The 27,644-nt window shown below is 40.7% G+C and overlaps 1 protein-coding gene across 1 annotated transcript in view; it reads right to left on the bottom strand.

Annotated features, from left to right (window-relative positions):
• The window catches only part of cadps2 (Ca++-dependent secretion activator 2), a gene marked incomplete in the record, with an annotated part of 186,010 nt that overhangs the window by 117,184 nt on the left and 41,182 nt on the right, over positions 1 to 27,644 (bottom strand). The window contains 1 exon segment of the mRNA XM_067492860.1: positions 144 to 470. Within this exon segment, the coding sequence (XP_067348961.1) occupies positions 144 to 470 (327 nt within the window).

Consider the following 27,644-nt stretch of genomic DNA (forward strand, 5'->3'; position numbering starts at 1 on the left):
TGTCTGGAGAGACTTCAAACAGCTCCCACTGCATATGTGAAATAGCTTGAAGTTCCCCTTCCTACTTTTGTAAAACTTCAGAATATGTAGTATTTGCTTCACATAGATTGTGCGTCTGCACCTGTAGCCCTCTAGCGACTCACCTGGCAGGCATTGTAAAGCAGCTGGTGCTCGAACTTGCGGATGCTGAGGATCTGCTGAAACATCTCGTACAGCTGCTCCTTGCTGAGGATGAGCTCGGACACAACGCACGCCCGCTGTGGCTGACGCCGCATGTCCTCATCTCCTCTGTAGATGGAGTCATACTTGGCAATCCAGGAGCTCAGCACCGTCTCTTTGCTCAGGCCGTTGATCTCTGGGAGGCTGCGAACACGCCGCTCGATGTTCTTCTTGAAGATCTCGCGGAAGTCGCTGGCGGAGCAGCCGCCGCTCTGAACCATCCGGGAGACACGCTCACTCTTCAGGAAGCCCTGTCAAGAGCAGAGAGACAGTCTTTATGTCAAAGTGACCAACATATGAGGCCATGCAAGAATAAAGTAAACTGAATGTGTCTGTAAACTTAGACTTGATGCAGCAACATTTGAAACGAACAGAAACATGATGATGGCTGATATTGAGAACACATACAATCTTTTAAAGACGAGACACAAACTTTTGGTGTGATGACGACTGTCAATAGTGACAAATGCTCCATCTAGAAAAATGGACAAACCATTTGAGTTCATCAAGAGAAGTACAATAGTGGATTAAAAAAAAATTAAGAGAGACACCTAGAAATGATGTGGATTAATGCAGGACTAAACACACTGGCAGAAGGAAGAGATGGTTCTTGATTTATTTTAAACAATTTAAGACTCTTAAAAAGCTTTAACTTTTAGAAAAATTACACACAGGCTAGTGAACGGCTAAATGCCGTTTGTTCAGACATTTAAGGCTGAAATGTCCAAAGATTAAACAGGACTGTCCAGTTCCCATTTACACAGAAACTCAGTGGGTCTAGCGCTCAACTCTCTGGTTGATTCACTTCTTTGGCATTTGACAGACGCCTTTGTTCAGGAAGATTTTCCCTAAATCTGACTGAAGCACAAGCGGCTCAGACTAAAGCAGCGGCTCAATGCGACATTAAACAGTCCCTCTGCTTAAAACTGGCTGCTTCACCTCTTGCTGTTAGTCACTCAGAGACTCTGCACAGCAAAACGCGAGCGACCAAATGATTCATCTAATGGAGGCTGAGAGCTCGCAGAGCGACATCAAACCAGACTCAAACTTTGGTTTGGAAAACATAATGTGAACAGCTGATGTGCTACCATTCAAGTCCTTTCTTGATCCATCAATGCAAATGCGACCATTCATTGCATTTGTAACTGATTATTAGTCTTTTGTGTGTCAGATTGTTAACTTACCAATAATCATGCAATAAATTCAGATTTATGAGGCGCAGTAGAATGAAAACACGAGTTTTAATGTGCGTGTCTCTGCCTGCAGAGATTCTGTGCAATTATACATAATAGATGACTTCTTCAGGGGCAGAAACATTGGCAGTCTGCAGCTCAGTAAAGAAGCAAGATTCCCTCTATTAGTGGACTTCACTTTCAGAGCAGAGAATCTATTCAGCATTTTCCTTCAAAGATAATCAACACACCATCATCTTCACTAAAAAGGAACAACCCTTTGGTTAGAGGTTTGATATTATACTGCAGAGTCTAATTGTTTCAAAGAATCTCTTTGCATTCATTCAGAAGCCACTTAACAAAACGACAAAATGTGTCAATGCGTTGCCACATCAATTATTAACAGCCATTGTTCTCGAGAAACTAAAGCCAACAATACATGTTTTCTACTAGCAAGTGATGTGTGTGTGCCAGAAACCTTTAATGGACCTTTCTGTTTCCATTCAAACTGCTGATAGGTGACGTGAATGACGCTGATTATCTCATTACAGTGGTATCTGTCAAGGGATGAGATACTTTAGGCTGCAAGTAAACAGTCTGTTCTTAAAGGAAGCACGAAGAATTGGCACCATCTCCACAACAGCAGTGTTAGAACTGGACCACGACACACTAAAAAGGAGCCTGGGCTGAAGAATGAAGTTTGTTTTTACATCATGTGGGCAGCCAGGACCATGGGAAAGAGAAGGCACCAGGATAAAATATCAGACTCCGATCCCACGCAGCCCTACTTTGCAATTTACAGGACATAAAAGGCATGTTGCTGATGTCTTGGTGACATCTTCACAAGGTCCTGTGGAGTCCATGCATTGATACGCTGATCGGACTTACACATTATTAGTCAGGTGGTGTATGTTAGTAAATGTGAAGTGTTTTTGTTCGTTAATGAGCAGAAGGTGCTAAAAGTCTTCATGGTCCCAAACGTTAAGATGTGTATAAATTACCTTTAGAAATGAAAGACTAGATCAAAGAGACGCCCGAGGACAACTGAACCCGACCCCAAGAGGGAAATAATTAGACACGATCCAAAATGTGTTTGATATAAACCGAGAGAGAGAACACAAATGCTGGCGACATGATCAAAACACCTGATACCCCGGTGCATGTGAGTAGACCGTGGGGTTTCAGACATATTCACACGCAGGCCAGACCGAGCAACCGCTGCTGCAAAAATCCACCTGACCCGATTTAACAGAGCAAAACTTGCACCTTGACCCAATTTTGGTCCCTTGGTTCCTCAGGACTGAGAGGATCCAGGAAGAAATCACATTGTATTCTGCCCGATAGCAACAGGCTAAACTGCAACACCCGTGCAAACAAACACTGAGGATGTTTTATGGAAAAGTACTTTATATTACCATCAAAGCCTGAGGAACCACAGCACCACTCTTCACATTAGGATCAATCAAAATTTTATTTATATAGCACCTTTTGGACAGATGCAATTTAAGGTACTTGCAGATGATTCAACGTTGATAAAAAGGTGCACAAGCAAAAACAAAACAAGAATCAAGAGACAAGTCAACATCATGACACAAGCAACGAGGGCATGAAAATAAAAATAACTAAGTTTTATATTCAATGAAAATTGTAAAGAACACAAAATTAATTTTATTTAAAACAATGGGAAATGAGATGAGTAAAAGAAAAGTAACAGGTAAATTATTTTATATGAAATAAATAACGCACATAAATCAACCAGGCTTAAAAGGTTAGTATTTAACATGTCAGTCTAGCTTGAGCTTAAAATAACAGAATGACATGTTGATCGTTGTGATAATGGTCCAGGTTAGTGTTTATGTGCTGATGTCCACTCAAAGTGGAGCTTTGTGGATTGATTCTTCAGGTGGAAGTTTGACCTTCAGTGTGCAGCTTGAAGAGGGAAGCTTTTCTGTGTGCAACTCCCAGTTCAATATGGGTGCGAGAGCAACTTCGTGACTAGTTTGGAAGCAACTGTACAAATGTGATGTGGCAACTTAAACCTCCAGTGTACGTCCTCTGATGATTAGAAGGATGCGACATACTGTGTCTGCCAGTAAAAGTTAGGAGCAGATGTAATTTAAGAATTTTTAACTACATAATTTAAAGTTTTTTGTTGAAAACTTATTATTCCAACCAGAGTACTTTTATGACTAAAACATGCCTGGAGGGGGATCTTTAAATTAATGTGATAAGGAGAAAGGATGCTTAAAATTCAGCACTCGTAGGCTGAAGATTGCCCTTTGACTGACATTAAATAACGTGTCCTCAAAGGAAAACGTCCTCTGATGCTGCCTCGTGAGAGCAGCAGACCTGTGGAGCCTGAACCAACAGCAGATGGAGAGGAGGTGTCGTGCGGCTCCAAGAGTAACGCTGTGGAACCGAAGTCACCTCAATCTGATGAGGCTCAACAAGGACGTAAAAGAGAAACTCCAGAGAAAACAAATGTTCTGGTGTTGAAACTTGCACTGAGACTTGAAATCGGCGGGTGGGGGTTGGGTGGGGGGCAGAGAAACAACAGACAGAGAATCCTCTTTACAGTGATAAATGGAAATGGGCAAACGTTAAGTGGATGAAGTGGGAGGTGACAGATGTAGCTGCCACCAGAGGAGCCTGCTAACAGCAGCTAATCTGCCTCCGTGCATCACTCAGCACAAACTGCTCTGACCTGCAGAGCAGAAAGACATTAAACGGCTCCTGCTGACGGGGAGCATGAAGAAGGCCAAAGCTAAAGCACAGAGCATCTCACATGACAACACTTGAGACAGAGACACAGATGTTGTTGAGTTTCGAGTGGGTTTAAGCCGTAATGAGGCTGCAGATCGACTGTTCGGGTTTATGAACCCATCCAGGTGGGGAGGCAGGATGTGATCAGCAATAAGCGCAGAGTGATGGTTGGTTAATGCTACAAACACTCAGCAGAAAGAATTAACAGGACGCCAATAAAGGTCTGTTACACAACACATGAAGGGGTCAAAATATTTAAAAGATGTTTTTGTGCTTTGGATTTAAAACTGATTTGAGTCTGGATGTTTTGTACCGTTTTTGTTTGCAGCATCTGGAAATACTGCTACTCTGGTCCTTTGCTCGTGTATCTTCTGTCGAGATAAACCTTTGCGTTTTCAATTTTCATGACAAAGTGCTGCAAAGTATCCAAACCTTTCCAAACATCCAACAAACACACTGGACCCTTGATTGATTATATACCACAATGACATGATTTCTCTCAACAGGCCCCTTCCTCACAGAAAGAGTCCTTCAAATTAAAGCAATGTATTAAAACTATTTATATGGAAATTAAACCTCAAGTGCTTTTACCCTAATGATTCGTTCCACCCTGAATAGGCTCGTTAAGGTGGGAGGTAGGAAAAGGGTGGAGTCCTCAAGCTGTAACGATTATGACCTGAAACCCCTAAGATGGGGGTCACTGGGTGTGGTCCTCTTGGTGGATGTGTGAAGTGGTCTTAATCTCCCTGGGGATGAATGAAAGGGCAGCATGAAAAATGGGAGACAGGTTGTGCCTGAGGCCTCGTCCTCTGTTGAGAGAAGGATTCTCCATGTGAACATAAATGGCTTCACGTCCTCCTCTCTCATACCATCTGTCTTCTCTGTCCAAAATGTGGACACTGTCACACTCAAACGAGTGTCCTTTGTCCTTCAGGTGTAGGTGCACTGCTGATTCTGGTCCTGAGAGGTTGCTTCTCCTGTGCTGGGCCGTAGTCTTGTGTAGAGGCCGTTTGGTTTCTGAGCACTGTTCACTGCACTGGGCTGCACACGCTACGTTGCTCTTCTTGTATTTAGGTGTTTGGTCTTTCGGCTGGACGAGTCTGACGAAGCTGCTTGGATAAGTAGTGAAACGTTTCGAACCGAGAAGAAAGAAGTCCAGTTGACATGATTCAATCTTTGGATAAAGACCCAAAACAACCTCAAGGCAAGTAAAGCTCAGCGCACACATTGTGCATCGTTTACATACAGAGATTGTAGCTTTGACAAAGAATCATACATTTGCTTTATTCCATTACTGCAGCTCTTTCCTGAGCTTCTGCACGAGTGTGAACAGCAAGCGTGTTCAGGCCCGAACGGAACAGCCAGTGGATCAATTACAGCACAGATTAAATTCCATGTCAGCGTGAGATGTATGTCAGCATCTGTTTGGCAGCACTTAAGTAACCTGGTCACTGGTTGATCCAGGAATGCGTTTGCACATTTAGTTGTGTTGCCGCCAGTTTGGTGTCTCTCCGCTTTTGCATCTAGCTGATCAAAAGTCTGATCAGATAAACAAGTTTTTTTTTTAAATGTCCAATTAGATGAATTAAGAGACCTGATGAGTGACAGAATACCAAAATGTCCAAACGTAAGCAACTATCATCCAGGCAAATCTGGACGAGCTGGCCTCCCCCCCCCCCCCCCACCTGTCCCATTTGTAGATGTTTGAATAAATGAATGTTTGGGTGACTAGTGGATTTTTTTCTTTAGCAGTAAGGCTAAGGACAGTTATTTAGTGGTTGGCTCATAAGGCTTCATTAGGGCCTTTTACCATTAAAAAAAAAAAAAAGAGTAGTGCAATATCATATTCTCATATTCCCTAAACTTGATTAGCCCCTTAAACATCTTGAAGTGTCTGGATGCAACAATGAAAACGTTAGATTTCTACATTGTGTTAGTTTCCGTTTCACTTAAACTCCGTGTTAATGAGACAAAAGCTAAAACAAACGGCACATTTCAAGAAAAAAAAAAGTGATTTTTGTAGTTGTAAATCATCTCTAACCTTTTCAGTCCATTTTTTGAGGAAAATTTATAGGCAGGTTAATCCATCTTTTGTGCCCCACGGATTTGTTAAAATTTAATTGAGGCAGCAGAAAATTATAATAAATGAAGAAAACACTGCATGGGTTCATAGTAATCAAAAAACAAGTGTTGCTCTTTTTCTTTACAGTTTTTCAGCACCAATGCAGCTTGATGGTGCAGGCAAATAAGACGTTTTTAGCAGGTCGCATTCCTTGTTTGCTTCAGGCAGCATGTGCCATTTGTTGACAAGAAGAAAAGTAAAATATAAAATGCTATAGTGTTAAAAAAAAAAAAAAAAGGGGGGGCTGCTCTGTTTTTAAAGGTCACACTGTACTTGGCAGCTTTGAGCCTCCTGTCAGCCTGTGGGAGGCTCCAACCACCTGTCCACATCAGCCCTCTGAGCCCCGAACGCCACATCTAAACATCAAACCACCCTCAAATTTGGAGAGACTGGCTTTGTACACTCATTATTACACATTATTTTTTTGTATGTATGAAGGGTTTTTTTTAAAGATCTTAGGAGTCTTCTTAAATTCTCACTCTGTTTTTGGTACTTAACTACAAAAAGGTGTGGCCAGAAAAGGAACCCTGCTGTCAACAGGTGAATCTATTTTGGGGTATTTAAGTGCTATATATTTTAATAAACTCCATTGATCACCATGCAAACTTGTTTCATAGCTGCACACAGAAGATGCCACTACGACACAGGAACCAGTGTCTTGCGCATGGACGCTTCAACGTGAAAATCAAACCACCAATCCTGGGGTTTGTGGACAACAGCTCTACCAGACACATCTGCCTCAAATGGTCCAAGGATCCTGTGCGGGGAGACTCCAATTAATGTCCAACTCCATAAGAATTCAATTTTTCAGAGACAGGATTGCAGCTTGAGGTTGGGTTCTTGAGTGAAACATGGGGGCTGTGCAGGACTCATGATTTAAAAAGAAGAAAAAAAAAAAGACACCAAGCAGCTGTGAATAGATGACTATATACAGGGAGATCTGAGGACTCATCTTGGTTACCAGACTGCAGCTCCCTGGATTCTATAGGCTCTCCACCATTTTGTCTGGTGACACAAATGTCAGCCATTATTACTAATGAATTAATCAGCAGGAGACTTCCTCCCTCCCTGCTGCTTGAATTAATTGGGGCTTTAAAATGTCACTAAATCATTTACACACCAGTGGAGCGCCGAGCTGCGAGGTAGGAGATTAAAAATACAGGCAACAATTCTGGCTACTTAAGAGGATGGAGAAGATCATCTGAGTGAGCGAAAACACAAACCAAGACTTTGACTTCAACAGCAATAAAACAGTTGGACCTTTTTGCATCCGTTCCTCTGACTTCTGCCTCTCAGTCATCTTTTCACAGCTGCTTGGTTTGTTTTTTTTAAATCATGGTGCACTTTTCGACCAGGATACTGAAAATGTATTACTTGGTGTTTTAACCAGTTATTGTCCGGCTTCTAAAAGCAACTGGCTGCAGGACTGATATTTAGGGGAGTCGTTTTAAAGGGTTGGGGGTGAAGGCTCTTTTTATAGACTCTGTACATTTAATCCCATGTTGGTTATGATGGAACTGTTGTGTCACAGTAATATTCAAGCTTTCCTTTCACAGCTCCACCATCAGCTGTGAGAAACCAGGGATCATTGATGCCCATATGTTCCTTCATGCATAAAACATGCTTGATATTAAAAACTATCTGTCGCCTGCTTCGAGTCAGCCTATTGGTCTGTCAGAGACTCTGAACACTTCATAAATCAGCATAAAAACAACATTTTAAATGTATCTTTAACTGTACCATAAGTTTCATTTCATTCATCACAGAGAAAGGAAAAGTCAGCAGCCCTCAACCCGTCTTTGCTGCACCCTCAATAAAAAAAGTCCACAGATTTACTGCGATAGTTTTTAAACTTTCTAAGGCAGAGCAGTTGTGCACATTTGCATTATTATAGGCAAGAGAAGTCAATGGAGGCGGGGTATTTCAGCTGGCAAGGGTCAGAGGTTTGATCCCCGGTACCGGCTATATGTTAAAGTGTCTCTGGGCAAGACACTGAACTCACCTGTGCAGTGCCAGGAGAAACTGGGAAGGGTTGTGTCAGGACGGGCATCCGGCGTAAAAACCGTGCCAAACATGCGGACAGTGATCCGCTGTGGCGACACTGAACTGACGGGTTCAGCCGAAAGGGACAAAATCAATAAACACACACAACTAGAGAAGTCGATCAGTGAATCATCTGGTTCCATGCAGACGGAATAGGAAAGGACTGATCCCTGTGAGGTTTAATAAGCACTGGAGGATTTACAGTACATTACAGTACATACTGTCAAACAAAGGACAACTCCACTGCTGTTTTCAAACCAGGGCAGAAACGTACTAAAGAATTTCGTTTTTAATCTTAAATCTACACATTCAGTTTGACAAATGATTAATTATTCAATCTGATGTGAATCAGTAATTTGTTTAAGATGTCACCACAAAGCAGTTTCAGTGAAACAGCAAGAATTATGCAATTTCTAAAGAAACTCCATCGAGAAGCTGCTGCAGACAGCAGACACTAATACTCGTTTGTCTTCGGTAAACAGGATTAGACTGCGCTCTCCTGTGATTACAGGAACACATCGTGAGAGCTAAGAAGTTAATCTGTAATCTGTTGTCCATCGTGATAATGACTATATAGCTACACGATCATGTCATTGCACATGTGCTGTTATTGTGGACACACAACAGAAATGTGGTGGAAGACAAAGATCACGAGTTTGAGGTGGACTTATTTCTCCACCAACTAAAAAGTGTCAGCATCAAATCCGATGATGCTTAGTGCCTTACTTCTACACTATAATCTTAACTATTGATTTGTATAATTAAAAGCAAGTGAACTTGCAAATACAAATGTGTACAGTATACACACATAATGAATAGGTTAGGTTCCACATGCATGTGTGGAAAGATTCAGACAGTGTCTCAAGCTTCTTTCAAACCTTCTGACTTTTTAATTTGGTCCCAATCAAAGAGCAGGTGTTGAACGTGCTTTCGATTATGGTCCAGGCCTAAGAATCAAAGGTGGTCTTGGTGCAGATCAACCTAAACCATGTCTTGTTTTGCTTCTACTGTGAAAACACAGCAGATGAGATTTTTAATTCCAATTGGTTCTGAGAAGGAACTAGACTTCAAACTTCACAAAATGCTTAAGCATGCTGAGATTTATGATCATTTTTAGTAATTCCATACTACTAAAATTAATCTGTTCATTCATTTTCTCTGTCAAACAGAAAAGGCTACCGAATTGACAATACATGAAAGTTATGAAAGCAAGAGGACTAAGCTGTGGACAATGCAAACACTAATCCATCTCCCAAAAGATTGAAAAGCCATCACATACTGACTGGGAAGTAATACTGAGATAAATCGACCAAATAAAGAAAGTCTGATGGTGATCCTGGGTTCTGGCGGCTTTGAAATTAATTCAAACAAACAATCTTTTATCATCACTTTAACTGTGACAGAAGGAGAAACCATCAAAACTAACACCAGAGTTTTATCTTCTACGGCATATTAACTTTGGATGCAGATTTTATTGCAACAGGAAGCAGGTAGTGATCCAGGTAGTGAAAGCCTGATTCATAAGGGAGCTCAGTTTGGCGTGTTTTGACAGACACAAACCTCAACCCGAACCTCCCACGGTGCCTGTTTTACATCCAGGCTGTGTGACATATTGTCGAGGCTGTAACAGATCATTGAGCAGCTGAACTCATCTGACAAGAGTTTATTCTAAAAAGCAATTACTTCACGTTCAATAAAAACCTGATGAGCAGACTTGAGGAACAAGCGTGGGCTTCTCCTTTGCCTCGAGCGAAGAATGAGGAATCTTTTTAACACCGCTCTCATTTCTCCTTACAAATTGCAAATGTCACAGAAGAACCGTGAAGTGTTGGGGTTATAGAAGCCATCAGTCAGTGAAGAGATCTAAAACACCACAGAGGAGTAGCAGAGCCATAACTATTAACTGCTGGCTGTTTCCAGACGAGACCTTAATCAGGACTGCCAGGAGCACAGGAGCACCTGGAGAATTCAGTTTGGATGAGAAGTGTTCTGACTGATCCACCTGCTTCATCTCTGATCCAGCATCCAAATCAGAGGGTGGTGCTTTAGAGCTGCACTGACCCGGGAGCTCTGAAGGAGACTCGTTAGGTTAACTGATGTCTATAAATTGCCTATAGATGTGAATAGAGTGTGAATGGTGGTCTGTCCCTGTGTGAGCCCTGACACAGACTGGAGACCTGTCCAGTGTGTACAGCCAACGGGCTGAAACAACCGACCTCTGTGCTTCTTCCATCGAGCCGGCTCGAAGGCAAGTTTCTATAAATCCAAATGGGGTGTGGGTAAACTAATTCACTTTTGTTCATGTAAAATAAATTAACAAAAACAAAAATTACACACACAGACAGAGGCTCTGTAACTGTATTTTCTTAAATCATATGTTGTTCGACATACATTGCTCAGACACAACTTTATGACCACTGACAAGTGAAGTGAACAACACTGGTTTTCTGGTTCCAACGGCACCTGGACATGGGTGGGATCTATTAGGCAGCAAGTGAACATCTTGTCCCAGAAGTTGGTGTGTATGAAGTAGAAGACATGGGCAAGTGCAAGAATTTCAGATCAAGGTCAGAGCAACTTTATAACTGCAGCTCTAATGTGATGTTTTAGTCTGCAGTGATCCAGACCTACCAAAAGTAGTCCAAGGAAGGAAAACCTGCAGGGTCATGGGCAACCAAGGGTCCCCGATGCATGTGGACTAGCATAGTCTGTAGAAAGGTGTCAAAAGCAAATTTCAACCCATCTTACACACTTTTGTTCTGACACAAAGAGTCAAATTACTACAAATAACATGGAAAAAAAAAAAGAAAATACTGCTTTAGTCTCTGCAGTCACTGAAATTGGACCAATTTGGATCATGGAGTGAAACTGATACAACGTCCAGCAGTGAACAGACCTGTTTTGTTTAAAACAGAAAAGAAATTCAATCACTCTGAAAATATAAAGATCCCTGCATGGAAGACAAGGAGGAAAATAGCTTTTCATCTGTTGCTATAGTGAAGGAATAAAGATTAGTCAAAGAATCTAAAAATAACCCATTTCAACTTTTATCCAAAGCAGCTGGCAAAACATTTTGATGCAGTAATTATGAGCACAGTTTTATTTATATAGTCTAAATGTCTATGCCCCATGGACAGATTTGGAGAAAAAGACAATACTATCCTGTCTGTAGCTGACAACACAAAATAACATTTAGTTTAGGACTAAATCCTGAATAAATCCAATAACGTTTTATGTTTTTAAACCATTATTTTGAATCAATAACTCTGCAGACAACTTGGTAAAACATCAACAATACATAATATACTATGATGCTTGTATTGGCTATAGCACACAGATACTGGCAAAATGCGACTAGTGACAAACAACTAGTTTGCTGTTTAATTAGGAAACGCTCCCTAATGACACGAGCATGTTGAGGAGTTGCTTGTACTGCAGCTTGGGAACCCGGCACTATCCACTGCGGATTAAATCGATATGTATTCAGTGCATCAGAAGCCAGAAGATACCATTTCACTTTGTTTTTCTCCCACTTCCTCCTCATCTGAGATGGTATCTACCAGCTTCTTATTGACATGAAAACACCTGATGCAGGTAATCAGCACTGGGGATTTGGGAAACAAGCAGATCAGGCATCCTTGAGGACCAGGATTGAGCACCACTGGTGAAGGGGTAGGATAATGCTTAGTCTGCAAAAGGATCCAACCCTGGAAGGCAAACATCTGCTCAGTTGGTAGAGCAGTCATCATGAGGGTCATTGGTTCAACTCCTGAATCCTCTTTTCCAAGTGGTCTACTTTGATGTACAGTATAATCATTACTTGTACATCACTTTGAATTAAATCTTCTGACAAATGACTAGTTTTCTTCCCGTCAACAGCTACATCTGGGGTGGCTTTAGCTCGGGTCAAGTCCCGATGCCAATATGAGTTTCGTGGCGAATCCTGCCTTTGTGTACTTATAAAACCTGTACTCAAAACTTCTCCAATACCACGGTAACCTTCGACTTTTCTTTCCGTTCTTTTCAGCAAAAGTTGCTCCGTTTATTGAACGCTAGGCGCCGGCAACATGTTTTGTCTTAGCCTACTATTGTTATAGCAGTGTTCTATCTGCAGGTCACTTTCTGCCACCAGACAATTGATTGGGTTTACAATATATATAGAAGTCAGCAAAATGCACCAACTCTGATGCCAATTATTACGTGAAAATAATGTCCAAGACATTCGGGCTAGCAGGATCTCATTTTTAGCCAGTGCTGGTTGTTGGTTAAAGGAATAGATGTCCCTGGCTGCAGGTTGTTTAATGTTGTCACTAATGAACACTAATTAGTAGCTGGCTGGGTTAAAGTTCAGTCTGTAGAACGCAGAGAGGCAGCCAAAGATCGTTTGAGAGAGCAGATGCTCCTCTCGAACACTGCTGCACAGCGTTGTGTGAACTGAGTGAAGCAGCAGCAGCAGCAATCCAGTCCCAGGATTACATTCACATTTAGTCATTTGGCAGATGCTTTTATCCAAAGTGACTTACTGAAGTACAAGGCAGCAAAAAAAAAAAAGTCATGAAAAAAAACCCATCAAAGCAAAGTGGTATCAGAAGTATTACCAGTGCGTGAGATGCAAGTGCAAGAAAGAGAAGAAAGGAAGTGTTTTTTTGTTGTTTTTTTTTTTGAATAATGTGACATGAGTCTTTTTTTTATCCGATTAAAATTGAAGCATGCTACCGCATTTTGGATCCTGTGCAGGGGACTGATTGTGCCTACCAGTAACCCATTAACAAGGCATTGCAGTAATAAAGATGAGATATGACCAGCACCTGTACAATGACTTGGGTTGTATATTCTTTGAGGTAGGGTCTGATCTTTCTGATGCTATAGAGGACAAATCTGCTGCTTTAGAGATTGAGGAGATGTGGTCCTTAAAGCTCAGTTGGTCGTCGACGGTGACCCGCAGATTTCTGGCTGACTTAGTGGGGATAACCTCTGTAGATTCAATGTTGATGCTGATGTTGTGTCAAAGGTCTGGCTTTGAAGACAAGAACGTCGGTCTTGATGAGGCTGAGCTGAAGATGTCTCTTTCTCATCCAAGCAGATATGTCAGAGAGAATTGCGTGATGAGACAGTGGAGTCATCCTGTGGAAAGGACAGGAAGAGCTGTGCGTCGTCAGCATAGCAGTGATAAGAAAGGACATGTGAGCGGATGATGGAACTCAGGGATGTAAGTATAGATGGGTAAAAAAAAAAAAAAAAAAAAAAAAAGAGGACCAAGAACTGAGGCGCGTGGAACACAGGTGGAGAGGCTATGAGAGTTCGAAACATGCCACCGAAAGCCCAAAGCCAGGCTAGAGCTGATCCAGAGATGCCAAAGTCAAAGATTGTGGACAAGAGGATCTGATGGTTCACAGTGTCAAAGGCTGCAGACAGAGTAGAATTAACACAGAAGTGACAGAAATCACACATTTATTAAAAATAGTAATGAAGATGTAAAGTGTAATTTATTTTACTGTGGATTTATTAGGACTGAGAATGTGAACAGGCCTTCAGTCACATCTTCTGTCGAGCTGGTCTACTCACACTTCCACCCAATGCAGGCATTAATTATAAAGCCAAGTCCTCAGTCACTCGACCTTCATCACAATAATAGTCTGCTCAAAGGGAATCAAAGCTTTTAACAGCGTCCAAAAGAGCATTCCTGTTCTTTTTCCCGTGGAAAAAACTGATACGAGATTTCTGCATTTACAAATAAGGATATTTTTATAAGTAGTGCAAATTAGGGCTTACATTCAAAAGTAAGAAAAAATGCTCATAACAAATGGTTTTTGGTTTTAAATAGTCTTTTTCCAACAGTGAGAAATGTGTATGTGAAGAGGGGGGGACTGTGCCAACCTCCATCAAAAGCCTCCAATTTGTGACAAACCTCCCCAAATGTCAACACATTCATTTAATGAAGTTGAATTTGACACCTGGTGATGTTTCAGTGATGCGTCCTCACGGACATAATGAGTGTCTGTGGTTTGAGGACAGTTGGAAATGTCAGCAGTCCTTTAATGTGACTAACAATTCGCTCAACTTCCCAGCAAAGGCAACGTCGACTCGTACTACTGATCAGGAACTTAGGATAAAAAGGTTTTTTAAAAAGTAATGCAGCAGAAGTCTGTCTGGAGCCGTCTGATTATTCACAGAGATGGAAATGCATGTTCCAACACCCTCAGATGGAAATGTGTGTTGATCTGATACCACAGACAGGTTGAAATGCTTTCACCAGAGCCTGTCATCTGTTCTCTGTGTGTTTTCAGAGCAGGAATAATTTTACAGTTCACATGTGCAACTGATCAGGGGCGTAAAGACTAATCAATACAGATCAGAAAATTGATCATTGACTTACATCTGTGACACGAGTCAAAAAAACACCCTCATCATTTCAAAACGACAGATATGACAGATTTGAATCATATGATAAAAATGTGATACCATCGTTTAATACTGTGATCATGATGTATCTGGCAACAGGAACTAAATATTGAGTTTACAGTTCCTTCGTCTTTCTGCTTCTGTTTAGTAAGTGCACTGTTAACATAGAGCTTAGATAATTACCTCTACATCACTGAAATATGCCAAAGTGCTGCTCATTCTCACCAGAAGGTCTTTGACTTAAAAATATTTCAACACGAGAAAGGTCACATACGCCGTAAATCTCCCTTAAATTAAATGTGAAAACTAGAAAAAGTCACGTTTTCTCACACTGTGCTCTTCTCTACAGCACGGTAATTGTTTGAGTAAATCCGTTTGGTTTTGATGAATTGTTTGCTTGGCGTTGTGGGTTTGTTGTGAAGGTAGAGTAGATCAACAGGGTAGTCGAGAAGCGCAGAGGCAGGTTTGCATCATTACCCCCCCGTGACATTAAATACACTATTGGAGATGTAGGCACAGCCATTGTCACCAAGTGGTGCTTGCAGTAAATGAGATATCTAGTCTTCATATTGTCCATTATTTAAGGCAAGATGTGCATTGTGATGTGATCGAGCTCAGCCCATGTTTACCTGTACGGGTGGTGGGTTCCACTTAGGTTAGAGCATGAAATGCAAGGCAGCTGAGGTTTTCCAGCTTGCTGCGATGCTGTGGTTTTCAAACCGTGTCTCCGTCGCCTTTGTCCATTTTATTTAAGTTTGGTTGATTTGATTTTGCCTAAGATTAGCAGTCTGTTAATGGCACGTACTGCGGCCTGCTGGTCTGCAGCTATAACATCTCTTTAAAAAGGTTTTTCAGTGCCACGTTTACGCCATCTCCCATGTGGGGACGACCTATTAATTACGCAGGTGGCATGTTCGCACGTCTCTCTTCACGCTTGTGTGTCTATTCACTACTCGGTAACAAAATAAAAGCTGAAATGCCCCCAAGAAGTTCTTGGTTTGTGTGTGAAAGAAAGTTTTAACTATTGACTTCAATTTCTCTCCCAGACAACACAACTAATCGTCTTTTAATAAACTACTTCTGCAGTAGAAAAAGTCTTCAGTAATCTGCCCAAGGAGACAAAATAAAAGCCTTTAGCAATTCTAAAGAGACTTCTCTAAAGTGATGCATGCTAAGCAACAAATAATATAATATACCAGAATATAGGTTTAAATAAACATGTAAAAGCAGAATTGTTCATGTGGTGTTTAAGTGTAAAAACATTTACACTCTTCCTCAGCTGAGGGTAAATCCACTTTCATGCTGCATTAGCAGGCTTCCATGTGAAACTTTTATCAAGGCAAACAAATGCAGACAGATACAAGCCTCCCACTCAGAGACCGAGGAGCACTGAGGAACACATGCATTAAAGAGCCTGAAGGCAGAATGACTGGGCTCCCGACGTCTTCACAGCCTGTCTGTACATGACAGGTGTGTTTGTGGGGAGGATAAATACTAACATACAGCTAATCAGACTGAGAGAAGCCTGGATCCCCATCTGCAAGTGCCTTAATAGTTTGGGCTTTTTAAGGATTTACTTTACATGGTGTTCAGTGAGAGCAGAGACGTGATCTCAACCCAAGATCTTTGTTTATTTTAGTTTTAGGAAAAGAAAAAAAAAATCTACAGTTCTAACAATTTCCAAGTATTTTGGAATAAAATAAATCAATTAAAAAAAAAAAAAAAAAACTGTGGAGTGCTGTGTCCACCTCACATCTGAAATTATTCCTGGAGACTAGTAAATTTAATCCATACAACTATATACAGTGCACAGGGTTTTGCACTGACTGCTAAATGGAGAGAGATACTGGCAAAGGGCAAAAAGCAGAGACAAAGCTACAGTAGCACAAGTAACATTTACATGAAAGGACATTAACGTTAATCGATGAGGCCGTTAGTTATGACATCGCTAAATTGGTTCCGTTTTGCTCACGAAACTAACTGCAGAAAGTAAAATGCTGCAGTCAGGGGTCACAGTCCAGTACAATGCACAACGCTCTCCATTTGTTACGCTCTTGTTTTGATCACGGCTGAGACGCCGTCTCACTCCGACCAAACAAATGTAGAATGCACTTCTGTTTCTTGGACTTTATGAAGTCGCTGTGACTGTCAAACTGTCTGAGATGCACTTTTTATGCAGAGCCACAATAGCTTCATTAATTACGGTGTTTTAATTATCTTCTATGACACTATGCTCTTACTGTAGCATTATGAGCACAGACAAGTCAGCTGCTGTTCACAATCCAATCTGTCTACATTTGTGGTTACAGCATATTCTGTGATCTGGCTTTTGAAGTTTTCCTCCTTACCCCTTGGGCCTAACCCTTGGTGTTATGCCTTCACCTTCCATGTACAACAGTTTACGTTTTGTCATTGGATGAATAACTCCATGTGTGGGGAGTATAAAATGATTCTCTTTACCCTGCTGAAATTAGCCCAACGCCGCTACTTGCTGCTTCTGTGTTCTAGATCAGCCAGTCTACTTATCTAAGCACCATTAGTCTGGATGAGCGTTTTCGGTTTTTAATGAACGTGAGAGACTGGACGATTCACAAATCACAAACTAAATCTTTGAAGGACCCCATATGATTTAACAAAAATATGAATAGAAGACTGTTATTAGCATGTTTAGTCAGTGCACTAAGGTTTCAGGCTTTGGCCATTTATCAATCCCAAAGAGAAAAAAAACATGTGGAAGCTAAAAAAGTAGAATTGTCTTCCGTTATAATTTCATCAATACAGCTTTAAAACAATGTTGTCAGGGGGTAAAAAATGTTTGGTAGATTGATGGGTCTTTGTCCAGCAGAGCATGTGATGAGCCTGACCTCTGACCTGGTTTTGATCCGGTGATCTCCCGTCTCCGATCATTCTGCAGCCCTCCTCCGTCTCATTTTCCACACAGATTAAAGGTGGGATTGGTGTAAGCTTCAGAAGAGTCGCTGGTCTGAACTGGGAGCAAATTTAATACTGAGAAGCAACAGCAGATCTGGGGTCAGAGGGCACGAGAAAAACCTTTAAAATCCTTCATTAAATAAAGGAAAACATCCCTGAGCTGGAGGCACTTAGAGCAGCGTCCCGCTGGGCTCCATGAATGTCACACACCTAAAGCTGCAAAACGGCCAAAGGACTCCAGCTGCTTCATAATACTAAATTACAGTGCACACACCTACAGCCCCAGCAAAAAAAAAAAAAAAAAGTGTCCTTTAATTGGTGGCAGTTTGTATTTAAAAAACGAAATTAATTTTTTTTGGCTTTAATGGTTTGATACATTTTGGACCCTTTTCTTCAAAATCAGCTTACTGAGACTTGAAACCTACAGCTGAAAGATTTTAATAATCCAGTTTTATTTGTTGCCGTTGCAATTGTCGACAGTTCTGCGGTCTGCACTTTAATAATCCCTTAAGTAATCAATAGATGGATTAATATATAAGAAATTTAATTATGATTTGAACATGTCAATCAAAATAAATGCCATTATAACTAGGGCTGCACCTAACGATTATTTTGTGATCGATTAATTACAGATCATTAAGCTCTTTTTTTAAAATTTTTTAATAAAATTACAAAAAAATTAAACATTAAATATTGAAGTATAAATAATTGATCAATCATTTTACTTTAAACAAATATGACAAAGTATGCAATGCGGGACTTTATTCCACCCCCCATTTTACAGACTAGTTCCATTCATGTTAAAGGAAAGTGGTTGAATCTAGATTTAATCAATCCAACATTAAAATAAATAAAACGATTTGCAGAGCACCATGTTTTTTGGTCTCCGCTCCAAATACTCCCATACATTTTTTCTTCACTCTTTCATCAGTGACAGTCATCTTAGTTCCTACTTGTGACGCATCATCGCACGTAAATCATCGACATATTTACGTAATCGGTTACATTGAGGCGTCGCTCCGTCACCAAAACATTGTTTATTGTAAACATGTATAAAACAAGTTAGTGTCACCATGATGCCACTGAAGCTTTAGAAAACAACTGTTAGAGCTTATATAACCTCCTCTGTGTCTGCGATTGTCACATTATGACTCCACAAGGCAAAGTGCAAGACGGAGGCAATTAAGAGCACTTCACGTCTTAGAGGGGCAACTAAAGGATAAGGAATTTATTTTCCATTTCTCCCCTAAGGCCTTCTGCCTCAGACAACACACACACATACACACCTGCCTAAAGAAATGAATACCTGAACACATCCTGATGTAGAACAGGTCAATAAGGAATAAGTCATGAAGAGACCGACCAATAATGGCGTTTCAGGTAAACAAGAGCTCATCTCCAACAGAGCTGCATTCAGGAGCTGAATGATCTGACAGAAAATCCATTCTGGCGTGTCATTCTGAGCACTGAAGAGACGAGAGGACAGCCATGTCTACTGATCACACGGCAGAGTTACTCATCTGGTATCTGCATCTCCTTCATTTCCAGGTTCAAAACTGTGCCTGAGAAGCTTTAAGTTGTAGACAGTCGAGAGCTTAGTTGTTTTTACTGTATATAAAAATGGGCAGAATAACTTATATGAACTTTCTATAGCTTGCAAAATTATATTTACATGGAGCTAAAATTAGTTTGTCCTGCACCATCACGCCTCTGTGGTGTGATGGTGAGCGACATGCAATAGAAATTTATCCCAATTGGGTTTTAACTCAATCAATTCTAACAGTCATCACAATAAACCTCAAGTCATTCTCCTTGTTTCTCCGTTCTAGCGTTTTGGCTGGTGAAACCAATTCCATTCTCTGCTCGTTAGAATTTGACACATTTAGACGTCTTAGACGCTTAATTCTTATCTTACAAAAAAAAAAAAAAAAGCTGATTTATAGACATGTTAAAAAAAAGGTCAATTATAATTCTTCTCTAAATTGCTCATTTCATGCTGACATGAAAACTGTACATTTATTATATTTAAAATCAGTTTAAGACAAGATAAAAGGTTACTGACACACCATTGATAATACTCATACTTAAATGCATTAAATACTATTTATGTCCTAATTTTTGTTTACACATATTATTTAGGAGCTTTTTTCATTAATTTGATTGTATTAATACCAGATCGGAACCATTTTTCACTTTATGTTGCACACTGACACTTTTTTTCCTTTCATCTGTTCCCTTTCAGGTGTCTCCACAGCGAATCATGTGCCTCCATCTAACTCAGTCCTCTGCATCCTCTTCTCGCACACCAACTAACTTCATGTCCTCTCTCACTACATCCATAAATCTCCTCTTTGCTCTTCCTCTAGACCTCCTGCCTGGCAGCTCCAACCTCAGCATCCTTCTACCGATATATTCACAGTTTCTCCTCTGAACATGTCCAAACCACCTCAATCTGTCCTCTCTGACTTTATCTCCAAAACATCTAACATGAGCTGTCCCTCTGATGTCCTCATTCCTGATCCTGTCCATCCTCGTCACTCCCAAAGAGAACCTCAACATCTTAAGCTCTGCTACCTCCAGCTCTGCCTCCTGTCTTTTCTTCAGTGCCACTGTCTCTAAGCCGAACAACATCTCTGGTCTCACCACCGTCTTCAACATCTTTCCTTTCATTCTTGCTGATACTCTGACACTTTTCTCCACCCGTTCCAACTCTTTTCCACACTCTCCGTTCATTAACACATGCAGAATGAAATTGATGCCCTCTTAGGTGGTTGAAGCCAGCGAGCTATGTGTATTTACATTCAAGTCCTGCCCTTTAAGTACTTATGTTTTCTTTTAGTTGTGATAAAATCTGATAAAACCATGTATCCTGTTACATGTTTGAAGAGTTTTATGGTGGGTATGATTAAAGTCCACTCAAGAACGGTGTATTTCCTGTAGGGAGTGACACTAAGCGCAGTAGACTTTAAATCTACATCCAATCTAATTTTTTTCCTTCTTTAAACAAGGTATGTATATTCACATATATTGTTAACAGCATACTCAGGTTCAGTACCATTTCAGCACACAAAGTTTATCATTTTGGTTATTTTTCAAGTGTCTGAACCTCTTAGGATCCATTATTATACTGACACATGTGAATTATTCCATCTCCTGTCCTTTGCAATTTGCCACCTTTTAATAAAAGTCATCCATCACATTAATAAAAGCAGACAGTCACGAGTCACTTTCCCCCAGATGTCTTTGAGAAAAGAAGGGGGGGGGGGGGAAAAAAGCATGGAATCTCATTAAGTGTGGAAAGCAACCGATTAGCTCTGCATCACACACACCGATCATATGCTGCTGACACAGAATGAAAAACTATCAAAAGTCAGACTTAAGCAGACTGTGTCTCATCATGCTGATATGCCAAAGAGCTGAATTATGGACGAGATGCTAATTAAAAAAAAAAAAAAAGAAAGAAATAGCAGTGGAGCAGTGATGGTATCCAACACAACAACTAAGAGGTGATAATTAATGAGTGCGCTGCAGCATAAGACACAGATGACAGAAGCAGCCAGGAGGACTGCAGGGCAGCCAGTAATACCACCAGTTCATGTCCCCCCTGGAAGTATTAACATCCACAGCACTTAAGCGTCAGTCAGGACAGCAGGTGTGAAGTACGGGGCAGAGAAGGTGGCAGATGCCATCACCTAACAGCACCACCATGAGATTAAATACAACCTACAGGGATATAAACATCACATGGGCTACAGGCCAATAGGACGGGGTAGAAAGAAAAAAAGAACTTTGCTTCTCACCTTTGCATGCACCTAATAATCAGTCGAGCTGTAGTTTGTACAAGTCTGTCGAGGTTCAGGTTTTGATTTGTTTATGCACATGTGCCATATTAATCAAATTCCATCTAGGCATCCTGCATTCGCAACAATGGGCCAGGGGTGATTAGAAAGAAAAGAAAAAAAACTCTACCGACAAGTACATCTCTGAGCTGGATGGAGCTACATTGATTAATTAGCCAAAAGGATTATAACTAGTTTTTTCATCCTGAAATTTATAGTCATTTTTGGAAAGTTTATTTAAATTTAAATGGACAGCTTCACTGATTTTTTTAACTTGCTTCTTTCTTCCCTTCGACTTCACTATATTAACATATCTCTTTACTTTTAGGTGAAAAATGCCTCCAGATGACATCACTCAAAGGAACTAGAAAGGTTCAGATTAAGTCATCTCATTGCTGTTACTATGAGGTTATAACTATAGTCAACCTGCTTTTCCAGAGCTTTACCAGAGGATATCCTCTGAACTCCTAATGATGCAAAACTCATTCAGGTGATGTCATCTGGAGGAGATTTTCGGCCATGAATGTACATTCACACCATAAAATAAAGCCATAAAGTGGCCCTTTGAAGACGTTCCTCATGTAAAATACAGCTCCAGAGCAGGAGATGTGCAACAGAAACATATTACGTTTAGGCTACATGTGGTGGCTACAGTGAACAGGACAGGGTCACGAAAAGGAAGGAAAAAAAACACGGTAGTTGTAAACCGGAGTTTGATCCTAAACATAAAGGGGATGCTGCTGTTGCACAGTTGAGACTCCGCCTTTTCAGAATGGTAGGATCATCTTTAAGTTTCTTTTTTCCCCCAAACATACTGCACAGACAATAGAGTAACAGAAACAAAATGTTCCCAGCTTGTTTTAAAATCTCATCAGGTAGTTACTTTTCTCAAAAAGATGCTCTTTGAATGACAAGTACAGACTATAAACTACTCTCTCATGTTGGCAAACATTGCTAAGTAAATCTTATTCATTCCACCATTCTGCTCCCAACTCAGTCTGTGCATTGTTATCATGTCAGCTTCAGGGTTAAGTTGAAATTTCATATAAGGAGACGCAATTGTACCTGTAACACAATAATACATGTTCAGCTGGAACAAAGGTTTTTGCGTCATCAGAAGTAAAAAAAAAAAAAAGTCAAGGAGTGAATTAAAAAAGCTCAAGTAAAATAATGAAAATTATATTTGTGCAAAAGGATGGAAGGCCCTTGATAAATAATAAATAAAATGTACTACTACATTCTGGCTGAATGTGCATTAAACATTATGTTAATGTAAAAATGTTTTGCCATTTGAAAATAAAAGCGATGCACATTTTTGCATACAACTTTTCCCAGAGGTGTCCAACCCTCCAACATTAGTCCAACAGCATAAAGACGACTTATTCAGGAAGTCACACAAGATCCATGGAAAACATCAAAGAACCTGCAGAGTCTCAAACCTCGTTAAAGGTCAGTTTTCATGACTCCACTGTCTAAAAGACTTGAGGTCAAAACGAGTTCATGGGAGAGTGGTGAGGTGAAATCACTGCTGACCCAGAACATCATTAAAGTTTATCTGAGCTCTGCCACAACACAGCTAGATGAAGCCCTGAGCTTTCAGGATTCTATTTTTTAGACTGATGAGTCAAAAGTTGAACATGGGAGGCATAAATCCTGTTAAACCAAACACGGAATTCCACAGACAGAACCAAATATCTACAATGAAACATGATGGTGGCATAACAGAGGGAGACATGAAGAGAACATTTGCTCATGAGAGATGAAGCTCAGACCCAACTCAGTTATACAGCAGGACAGTGACCCCAAACGTAAGAGTACATCGACATCAGAATATCTGAAAAGGTCTAAAAAATTAATTTTTGGATGCAAATTCTAGACCTGAACTAGCCACTGAGATCAGGGGTCGAGTATTTGTCAAAGCACTATATCTGAGACAGAATTAAAATAAACTTTAGTGGGAGTTTATGTTGATAAAGAAACATGTCTGCCAGTCCAACGGTGTTTGTCAGAAATGGATTTTTTAATTTATTGAAAGAGAAACTTAGCTCTGTGGATCCGAGAAATAAGAAATGTTCATTTATTGCTCCCAAACACATTGTTAGATCAACGTGTAAACAAGATTATGATTAGTTCTAAAGGCCACGTTGTTAGTTTATTTCAAGATTGATGCTACACTTACATGGGTTTTTGCTGCCCCTTGACTATAGGACAAGAAAATTAAAGGATTCTCTCTTTCTGAAGAGGATACTAGAAATATAATAAGTATTTTGGTGCCTGGCCTCATGAGAGCAAAGATGTCCAGTGATGAAGACGACTCGTCTCGATTTGAACGTTCAGCTCCTCTACAACGTCGTCAGCCATTTCAGAGTTTCCCAGATCCTCTTGTCTCACAACTGCTGACAATTATTAAGGAAACAAGCAGCAGGAGGCCAATGAGATCTCCATTTCATAGCAGAGAGGGAGACAGAGATGAGAGGATATGGAGGCGGACGAGTGGCAGATAACAGAGGCCGAGTGTTAAAAAAAAAATAAATAAAAAAATGGAATGAAAATACTGAGGAAATTCAATGCAATCTCTGCTCACAGCTGGCACCCTCCAGCATGGGAGAGACTAAACCGTGAGTCAACAAGGAGGAAACCTGTCCTCTGGCTCCTGCTGAGTAAATATTCCAAACGATACCAAGAACGCAGCTCGGAAAACAAAAATGAATTCATTTTAAAAATGTGTTTATCTGCTAGCTACTGTTAAGCGGAGAGCGTTCCACTCACTCCTCAACTGCAGTAACACAGTGGATGGAGGAACTGGGAGGAGGGAGGAGAACAGTTGCCGAAATGTGTCTGAAAGAAACTGCACAATGATGTGGGAGGTGAGGGTGATATGGAGCACAGGTGAGGCTCCTTCAGTTTAAAGGAGCGAGGTTGCTGCCACTGGGCTCCCGCACAAAAAGAAAAAACAGCCGCAGGATCGATTTTTTAATCTGTTTCCGTTTGATGGTGGCGATAAACTTAATGACTTTGTGCCATAGGAGCTCAACAACCACTCCGTCATCGGAGGTGTTCAGAAGGACGCTCATAACCACGACAACAGTCGGTGAATTCGTTTTTTTTGTTTTGTTATTGCATTGTTTTGTACAGAGTCTTATAACCACCGTCTTCGTCTGCATACGACCCAACAGTTACAATGGTGAGTGCAGCCCAACTACACGAACGGACAAAATGATTTAAACTGAGTACAAGCACAAGTACTTGCCGATACCAAGTACCGTTACAAATACCAAACAGTTGTGCTCTTAGAATAAATCGCTGCACAGTACATTTCTTTTCACGCCGCTGCAGTTAAGTAAATCCCACAAGAACGGAAATTCTCACACACACTCTTCTGCTAAAACAGATATGGCGGCGACCGGGGTTGGATCTATGGAGCGACTTTGGCTTAAGCGAACAAAAGAAAAAAAAAAGAGGAACAAAACCCAGATTCAGGGTGAGCTCCTGGATGGAGAAGGGTGAACAACATGGACTGTGGAGTCTACACAGGAATATGAAGGTAAATAACTGAAGTTCTCTTTGTTTTCCAAAGTTAACATAATAATGTAACCTTTATTATTGTTTTTTTATTATGATTTATTATTGTTCTTCTGATTTCGTCTTGTATGTTTTTTTAGCACGACAACGTTCAAACTCAGTGTTCAGTTCAGTTTAAGGACGTGTTCTTCCGTTAAGCTTTTTCATATCCTTCATACTTTTTAAAATATTCAGTGATTTTTGGCAACGTGTTTTTAACATTTTTAAATGAAGGGAAAGACTCATCAGCTCCTCTTGAACTTTGTCCTTCAGCCTCAACTAGTCGGGCAAACTTCAGCCTAGAGAGAACATTCAAACTTTCAGTCATCAGCCTCGTATTCTGCTTTTTAATCTCTTTTACGTTTTTGGAATAATCAGTTTAATTTGAGGCACTTATTCTCCATTAGAGAATGTTGGCCCTGCTGGAGTGGGTGACATCACACGCACTCACTTCGCAGCTTCCACTTTTATCAACTTGCCTCTTCACTCAACAAAGGGTACATTAAAACACAGGTATTTTTGTGTTTCAGGAAATTTACCCCCCATAGTCTCCCACTCCCACAGACCTTAGGATTCTTTCAGTATTTGGTCAGACGTGGAGAGAATGCTGTCTGAAAATCCCATTGGAGCCCATTATAACAGAGGTCCAGAAATTCTCAAATCACAAACGGGCCGATTTAAAAATCATCACTCTGCCTTTATTGTATTGTTATCTTCAAAATTAAGTAGATCTCCGAGTTTGGTAAAGCGTTCTACCGTACTCACAGTTATTTTGTTAACAGGACTTGTACTTTTTCACATGTTGCACCGTTTGCGAGGCAAAGTCTGAGCAGTTCACAGCCTTCAGCGAACTATATGTGAGCGACTCAAACTCACCTGAGTCAGGTCATGTGATCAACCTGTGTCCAAACACTTTACTCCTACATGATACACAGTGGTGACACACAAAGTCAAAATAAAAGCATTTTTGATTGCTTTTTAAAGTTCAGCGCTTTTCAGCTTTCTTGGAAATTTCTCTCAGCGCTGAATGATTCAGTGCATTTTCTTTTTGAAAATGCTTTTTCTAGTTACTACATATAACTTGTGCTGATGCCAGTTAAAGCTTTTAAAATATTCTTGGAAAACATAAGTATGACTTTAAGTAACTAGATTTTAGCACAGCAGAGCTTGAATTCGGTTTTACTGTTGTCAATTCTCTTAAAAAACTTCTAAAAGACGACATTTTTCCACCTTCACCTACCTGCTGAAGCTAAGGTGGTATTGAAAAGTTGAAACAAGTATGAGTAAGAATACAAGTACACAAAGGGAGGATCAGATACCAGATACTGGTACAGGCATCAGGACACAGATTTATCACAAATGCATAACTCTCAGACGGTTCTTTTACAAGTTCTCTCCACTTGACTCTGTAACTCTCGAACACCCTCATGACAGAAAGTACAGGCTTTGATTTTTGCTGGATACCAGTTTAACTGAACAGTAACACAGTGATATGTCACTGTAATAGCGGCAGACAGTGAATCCTCTCCGTTGCTTTCTCTATTACAGTGAACAGTACTTAGCTTGTGTACAAAGATGCTCTGTACGTTGTTTTTAGAAATAAAATAAATGATCGCACACAACCTATGGTGAAAACTGTATGTCTATAACAAAGTCTAATACAAATCAACATGTACCCTTTGCATTAAACAACCTGCAGCTGTGTCGAACCTAATGTGAACCTAGTGGAGCAGGTTTGGGTCATATAGCAGTTTGCAGCCATGTCTTCTTCACATCTTCCTTCATCTAATCCCATCCTCTGGATCTTCCCAAACTACCTTCATGTCGTCTCTCACAACATCCATAAAGCTCCTCTTTGGTCTTCCTCTAGACTTCCTGCCTGGCAGCTCCAACCTCAGCACCTCTTCACCCCTTTTCCTCACTCTCTGTTGCTCTGATCCATTGACCCCAAGTACTTAAAGTCCTGCACCTTCTTCACCTCTGCTCCCTGTAACCTCACTGTTCCACCTGGGTCCCTCTCATTGACACATGTATTCTGTCTTACTGCGGCTAAGCTTCATTCCTCTGTTTTCCAGAGCAGACCTCCACCTCTCTAGATTTTCCTCCACCTGCTCCCTGCTCTCACTACAAATCACAGTGTCATCTGCAAACATCATAGTCCATGGAGATTCCTGTCTAACCTCATCTGTCAGTCTGTCCATCACCAGAGCAAACAAGAAGGGACTCAGAGCCGATACTTGATGCAGACCCACCTCCACCTTGAACTCCTCTGTCACACCTACAGCACACTTCACCACGGTCTTACAGCTCTTTAGTCCTCAGTGTCCCACTTCTTCTTAGCTAACCTCTTTCTCTGTATACACTCCTGAACTTCCTCATTCCACCATGAAGTCTCCTTGTCTACTCTTTCCCAATGACACCCCCCCCCGTCCTACCTGTCTCCCTGATCACATTAGCTGTACTGCAGTCATGCACCTTATGGAGGACATGACGTTTTATTTGGCATGTGTTCAACATTTGATGCCCTACTGACAATACTCTGGCACAAGAAGACACTAGATTTTGCCCCTTTGAGGTTGCATTGCTGATCCT

Source organism: Channa argus, chromosome 23, assembly GCF_033026475.1.
Source record: "Channa argus isolate prfri chromosome 23, Channa argus male v1.0, whole genome shotgun sequence".
Taxonomy (NCBI): Eukaryota; Metazoa; Chordata; class Actinopteri; order Anabantiformes; family Channidae; genus Channa; species Channa argus.